Source organism: Tachysurus vachellii, chromosome 16 (assembly GCF_030014155.1).
Source record: "Tachysurus vachellii isolate PV-2020 chromosome 16, HZAU_Pvac_v1, whole genome shotgun sequence".
Classification (NCBI taxonomy): Eukaryota; Metazoa; Chordata; class Actinopteri; order Siluriformes; family Bagridae; genus Tachysurus; species Tachysurus vachellii.
In genome coordinates, this window is record NC_083475.1 from 6485672 (window position 1) to 6492743 (window position 7072).

Consider the following 7072-nt stretch of genomic DNA (forward strand, 5'->3'; position numbering starts at 1 on the left):
GACACACTTTCCCAGTTTAAATGTAGATTAAAAACTCATCTCTTTAGTCAGGTGTACACATAATACATCCCATAATATTGTGCAGTATTACAGGATTTAACCAAATGCACATTATCATCTAGTGCTTGCTAATATTATGAACAGCAGCTACTGTAAAATTCATTAATTATTTTCTCAGCATTAAGTGGAAGCAGCATAAGTCTTATTTTTATATCTCTATGTTTCTCAGCATCTAGTAATCAGCATCAATTGCTACAGCAAGGTCCTTAAATGTAGCTTTTGATTGCATATGCCTTAGACAGAGCACAGGTAAAATAGTGTTAGGTAAAATCACTCAACATCATATGTGTCTGTACAGTATGTTAATCACTCTCCACTGCTTCTCTCTTTCTACCCATCCCGAGGCATCCAGAAATTGTACCAGCTCTGATTGTCTTCCGTGCCATGAAGATTTTGGACCTCCATTGAGATGAGGTCCATGTGGTCTTTCAGGACAACAATCTCCTCATCAATACAACATTTATCAGACTGTATATTTATAATCACACCTGCAGTGTCACCCATATGAGGATGAGGTTCCTCACTGAGTCTGGTTCCTCTCAAGGTTTCTTCCTTTACCATCTAAGGGAGTTTTTCCTCCCCACAGTCACCTGAGTCACCTCAGACTTGCTCATTTGGGATAAATACAAACACATTTAAATATTCATTCATTCATTAATTTTCTACCGCTTATCCAAACTACCTCGGGTCACGGGGAGCCTGTGGCTATCTCAGGCATCATCGGGCATCAAGGCAGGATAAACCCTGGATGGAGTGCCAACCCATCACAGGGCACACACACAAACTCTCATTCACTCACACAATCACACACTACGGACAATTTTCCAGAGATGCCAATCAACCTACCATGCATGTCTTTGGACCGGGGGAGGAAACCGGAGTACCCGGAGGAAACCCCCGAGACAAGGGGAGAACATGCAAACTCCACACACACAAGGCGGAGGCAGGAATTGAACCCCCAACCCTGGAGGTGTGAGGCGACTGTGCTAACCACTAAGCCTTCGTGCTTTTCTACGATTACAAATTCTATTGAGATCTTTTTATATCCCTTTCCAGACTCATAAGCGTCAACACTCATCTTTCTGAAGGCCTCAGAGAGCTCTTTGGTTACCTCTTTCGATACCTCTCACTTCAACAAATAAAGAGCAAACCAAATCTGAGGTTTAAATTATATTCAAGGCTTCTTAAAAATGCTCTGTAACACTGTTCTAATAATTTGCACCTAATGTGATACACTTGTAGGTAATTTTATCCAATTTAAGTACAAATAATTGTAAGGTGTCCTTACTTTTTCCTCACAAGAAATTAGATTTTTTTTAGATGTTTTTTACAGATCATTCACTTGATTTTGGTTTAGTTTAGTTATATTACTTGAATCTTCCGATATTGTTCAAATGAAGATATAATATGTTGTTAATATGATCTGTATGTTACACTGGATCTGTATGTTACACTGGATCTGTATGTTACACTGGATCTGCATGTTACACTGGATCTGTATGTTACACTGGATCTGCATGTTACACTGGATCTGCATGTTACACTGGATCTGTATGATCTACATGATCTGTGTTGTGGTGTACTGTAAAAGTGAAAGATCTCTCGTGTTTGTTGGTGTTGAGTGCACATACATTTTGTTGTTGTTAAGACTAACAGTGTTACATACTCTTTATTCATCTTCTGAGATGTTGTTATGTTCATTTTTTTGTTCTCTGAACAGGAAGCTGTTACTAGTTTACAGTAAGTAGAGCTCTAAGCTCCTCCTCCTTGACCACATTCAATATCAAGCTGTATGTAAAACTATTTGCTTTGGGACTAAAAACACTTCAGCCTTCAGTCTGAGTAACTTGGTATTTTTCCACAAGAACAACTGCAGAAACATGGCAAAAATCAATTCCTGTTTCAAGAAGACCTTTATCTTCTTTAATGCCCTTTTTGCGGTATGTTTAATGATTTTAGTGATGATTCTTCTCATTTACATGTCACTTATGAGATTCGGTTTGGAAGCAAAAACTTTAGCTTTTAGATTGTTTTTGATAGGCTTTAGTGTTTCGTGTTTTATTTATTTGTCACATTCTATTTACTTTTAGATCTTTGGAATTATCATTTTTGGCGTTGCTCTGTTTGGGCGGCAATATGCTGAGGACGTGAGTACAACTTCACATTGATACACTGTTCATAGAAAAGACTTTTTCCTCGTGTACAGTATGAATAGTATTCAATCCACAAGTTGAGCTCTTTTTTTTGGATAGCTATACTCCTCATTTTGTACATTATAAACAAATGGTCTATTTCTTATTATTTCCTATGATTTATTTATTTATTTATTTATTTATTTTCTTATTTATATGCACAGTTTTAATGTATGTTTTTACTAGCAAGCATTCAAAATGAAGACATCTGTCATTGTTTATATAACATATAATGAACATATAAAATGTTCACAATGTAAATGTAAATCTGCACTGAACATTTCTAATAGTAAAAACTGAACTGTAATTAATCCTTCGATTTCCACATGTGGTGGAAAAAACTTCATTAGTAAAAATTCTATAGGAATTTTCTCTTGTGGGAAGTAAAACTTTATACAATTTGATAAAAAGAATTGAATTCTTACATTGGTAAAGAACACTGAATTGTGTTTCAGTGTTTTATATATATATATATATATATATATATATATATATATATATATATATATATATATATATATACACACATAAATATATAAATTAATATATAAAATATATTTGATATATAAAATTCAATTCAGGCTGAAATCAGACTGTAATCACTTAGTCTGAATTGAATTTTATTTATCAAACATATTTTATAACACTTTAAATTTTGACAACTTATTTTGACAATTTTGACAATTATTTAAAAACTAACTCTTAAAAACTAAATTCTATCGTTTCATTTTCCCTATACTGTAAATTCATTTTCATTACTCGCTAGTAAAAATGAAATTCTAGAATTTAAATCTGAAATTGGAATTCTTACAAGCAAAAACATTTCTAGTGGAATTTCTAGTAAAAAAAAAAATTGTTACAGATGACTTAGACGACTTTTACCTTTTTAAAGCTTGTGTGCTTTGAACACATTCTCTAGTTAGGTATGTTCTTAAAAAACAAAAAAACAAAAAAAAAAAACATTGGATTTGTTCCAAAAATAAAAAACACACCTTTTCCAATATTATCAAGTTTTCCCCGACATGTTTGTATTGTCAATGTTTAAGAGCTTGTTGTTGTTGACTTTTAAATTTAGGCGAACACCATGACAGGAGTAATATTTTTGTATGTGGTCGGCTCCGGGATATTCATCATCTCTGTCTTGGGGGTTTTTGGAGCATACAAAGAGAGCAAGTGCGCACTTATTATGGTGAGTGTGTTTCGGCAGAATCAAAAGTGGAAGTGTATAAACCACAAGTGAACTTTGGTTACTGTATTCATGCTCCACTGGGACTAGCTTACGACATATAAAGTTATTTGCAATAAAGTCATTGCACTGGAGGCCTATGAAGGGAAGATTTTTTGTTTTGGGTGTATAACTATTTTATGTATAACATGAAATGACGTCACATATAGAGCTCTTCATCTCTTAAGGATTTCACACTTCCAGTTTGCTCAGTGTTACAGCCTTTGAAGTTCAGTGTTCAGTATCACAGAGAATTTCCGATCCGTGAAGTAAAAACAAGAGCACCTTGTTCCAGCTGTAAAAAATCACAGCCCATATAACCAAAACTATCTTGAATAGCTTGTTATTAGTTTGACTGTTTGACCTTAGGGGGGGCACGGTGGCTTAGTGGTTAGCACATTCGCCTCACACCTCCAGGGTTGGGGTTCGATTCCCACCTCCGCCTTGTGTGTGTGGAGTTTGCATGTTCTCCCCTTGCCTCGGGGGTTTCCTCCGGGTACTCCGGTTTCCTCCCCCGGTCCAAAGACATGCATGGTAGGTTGATTGGCATCTCTGGAAAATTGTCCGTAGTGTGTGATTGTGTGAGTGAATGAGTGTGTGTGCCCTGCGATGGGTTGGCACTCCGTCCAGGGTGTATCCTGCCTTGATGCCCGATGACGCCTGAGATAGGCACAGGCTCCCCGTGACCCGAGGTAGTTTGGATAAGTGGTAGAAAATGAGTGAGATGAGTGAGTGAGTGTTTGACCTTAACTGTGTGATTGGTGTCAAATTGCAAAGTGTTCTACTGTATAAATTATCAAATAAACCAGTCAAAGCTGACAAAAAATCTGAAACCACAACCACAAAAGAGTGCTTCAGTGTTTGTACTAAAAGACCAACTTGTCTGGTTGGTTTTTCCCTTTTTCTACTGGAACAAGTTTCTAACATCAGTTTCTCTCTTGCAGTTCTTTGTCATTATGTGCTTGATGACCGGAGGCATGTTGCGTGTTGCCATTCCTATTGCAGTTAATCGTGCTGAGGTATTACAGCTTAACTGTAATTACAGAATTAAAAACACATGTAAACAATGCATCGGTTTACTTTAAATCTAATAGATATCTATTCTGGTTATTTTCTAAGTGTAACTGTTCCCTTTTTTTTCCTCAGCTCCGTTCGGCTGTCCAAGAATACCTAAAATCACCATCGGCTATGACTAAAGAGATAAAGCACGCATTAATCTCCATGCAAGCGCATGTAAATGAATTCATCCATCCATCCTTCTATCTATCCCTCCATCCATTCCTCCTTTCTTACACTATATGATTTTTTTCAGGATGTTTCATTTTAGTTTGGTTCATGGAGTTATGACGTTACTGAAATATATTTCCTGTCCTGGTTTAATTAGTTCAAGTGCTGTGGACTCAGTAATGGATACCAGGACTGGCAGGGGGAAGTTCCTGAGTCATGTAACTGCGAGGGTTCCTATAGTCCTGACATGTGTAAGAGTGTTTTAACAAATGTGAACAAGGTACAACTTCAATTCCTATTTCAGTCGTTGTTTTTTTTGTCCTATTTCACCATTTTATGCATATTAACCTTTACTGTTTGATGTTTATTCAGAACCTCCGGTATATAAGTGAAAGTACAAGTCAAAGGGTGTGGTCAAAGGTGCGACTTGTTTTTCTCTTTAACCCCTAACATATTGTTTATATGAATAGGTTCTAACTTTCTTTTGTCTCTCGTGAATTTAGCCATGTGGGCCTGTGTTTATTGAATATTTGGACAAAATCTTCAACATCTCATTGGCCATGTTTTTCACCTTAGCAGCTCTGGCTGTAAGTACATCCTTTATCAATAACCTAGGTGAAAGCTTGGGTGGAAAAGCTGGAACATTTGTACTTGAAAGCGCTCCAGGGCTGTTTAACTGTTAGTTATATGACCCTAGTATAAGACCATCGTATATGACCCTTGGCTGGAGCTGTTGGGCTGCTGAAGCCAGCAGCTGTGTTGTAGCAGATTTCATCTAGAACTACAATAGAAATGGTGCCAGCTTTACTGAGCAAAAGGGAAAGTCCAGATTGCACAATTGGTGTGTTTAAAGTGTGAGCAATTCATGTGATTTCCACATGAAGCAGATTCAAGAAAAATGCAAGTGAATTCCAGGGACTTTCCAGGTTTACATGCACTGTAGGAATGTCTGCCTATCATGTCTTTGCTCCAGTTTCTTGTGTGCCGTCCTCATAACAAAATGTTGAACCCCTGACTATTACATACCCAATCACTGTAGCCATGACAGCCTTGTTGAAGTGACACACACGATGCTTATTGTTTCACTCTAGAAGAATCTGATATGTCTGAGGATCACGGTGTCTTCGTTTACTAGGTCGAAGTAAAAATACAATATTTACAACAGACTTCTGTAACATAAAGGATGAAGAAATTAAATCTATGTTTGTACTCGTGTTCACATAGAATTTTATAATATATTACATGTACATTTTTTTTTTTTTGATGTTTTAATTAAAAGTGAGACCTATGATAATGAAGAAATGATCTGGACAAATGATCAACAAAACAACCATAATAAAAAAATATAAATTTTTTATACAAAAAATAAATACAAATAAAAAATGAATATACAAAATACAAAAATTTGGAAAAAAATACATTTATAGCATTATAATGATAATAATATAACTTTTTTTTCCACACCTCTTCTCTCTCGCTGTAGATCCTGGGAGGTCTGATGTCTCTAATGATGATCATCAAGATCAGCAATCCATCCATCAGTCAGATGCCGCCTATGGCTCTTTCATACCAGCCACCAAAATACTCCGAGGTGGTTAATTATTAACCGGTTGGGTTTGAAGTGTTTAGCTGGTTGAGTTTCATCTGACCCAAAATGGCCCAGGCTTCTTTTATGCATATTTTTAGCATTTCTTATATGTCTACATGACTGGAAGGAAAAAAAGAAACTTCCTTTATGATATATTTTACCAGATCTTTGTCTTTATGTCTTGGACACCTTGCATTTTTATATAAACATGTATTATTCCTACTCTATTGTGTTAGTAGTAATGGCTATATATAATGACTATATTTTTGATCTAATTTTCAGTAGATTTTCCATAAACATCCCTAAGAGAAGTGATGCAGAGTCCAATATTCATATAAACCGAGTTTTACTGTTTGTTTATTCAAGATAGTAATTATTTTCAGGTTTACAGTTGTTTCAATAAAAAAAAATTAAATAATAAAACTCTGAGTGTAAAAGTAATAGGATTTTCTGTGTAATTCTCTGTTCCTCCAGTGGAGGAAGCCAAAGAGCTGTCTAACGTTTCACACACACACACACACACACACACACACACACACACACACACAGACACACACACACAGACACAGACACACACACACACACAGAGATACACACGATAACAGATCACAAGATGGTAAACAGATTTAGAGAAATAGAGCTACATGTTCATACTATTTTATTTTACTTGGCTTTACTTATTATACTGTTTTGATGCCAGTAAGAATTCTGGCAGGGCAAGTAAAAAACTGAACCTGCAGATTATCTCAAATCTGATCCAGCAGACAAAATATCTAAGTC

General features: G+C 35.9%; 1 protein-coding gene across 1 annotated transcript; it reads left to right on the plus strand.

The window, feature by feature from the left end:
• The first annotated feature begins 1841 nt into the window (after nucleotides 1-1841).
• On the plus strand, nucleotides 1842-6733 carry LOC132858809 (tetraspanin-8-like). The gene is made up of 9 exons (XM_060889283.1): nucleotides 1842-2000; nucleotides 2151-2207; nucleotides 3328-3441; nucleotides 4422-4496; nucleotides 4624-4710; nucleotides 4862-4984; nucleotides 5077-5124; nucleotides 5208-5291; nucleotides 6188-6733. The coding sequence occupies exons 1-9, from the start codon at nucleotides 1941-1943 to the stop codon at nucleotides 6308-6310; spliced, it is 771 nt and encodes a 256-aa protein (XP_060745266.1). The 5' UTR covers nucleotides 1842-1940; the 3' UTR covers nucleotides 6311-6733.
• Nucleotides 6734-7072: the final 339 nt, after the last annotated feature.

Excerpts from the sequence above, each read along its gene's own strand:
- LOC132858809 (XM_060889283.1), top strand. The coding sequence starts at position 1,941 with ATGGCAAAAATCAATTCCTGTTTCAAGAAGACCTTTATCTTCTTTAAT. Across the intron at positions 2,208-3,327 it reads GGCGGCAATATGCTGAGGAC|GCGAACACCATGACAGGAGT; the intron begins GTGAGTACAACT and ends TTTTAAATTTAG. Across the intron at positions 5,292-6,187 it reads TCACCTTAGCAGCTCTGGCT|ATCCTGGGAGGTCTGATGTC; the intron begins GTAAGTACATCC and ends CTCTCGCTGTAG.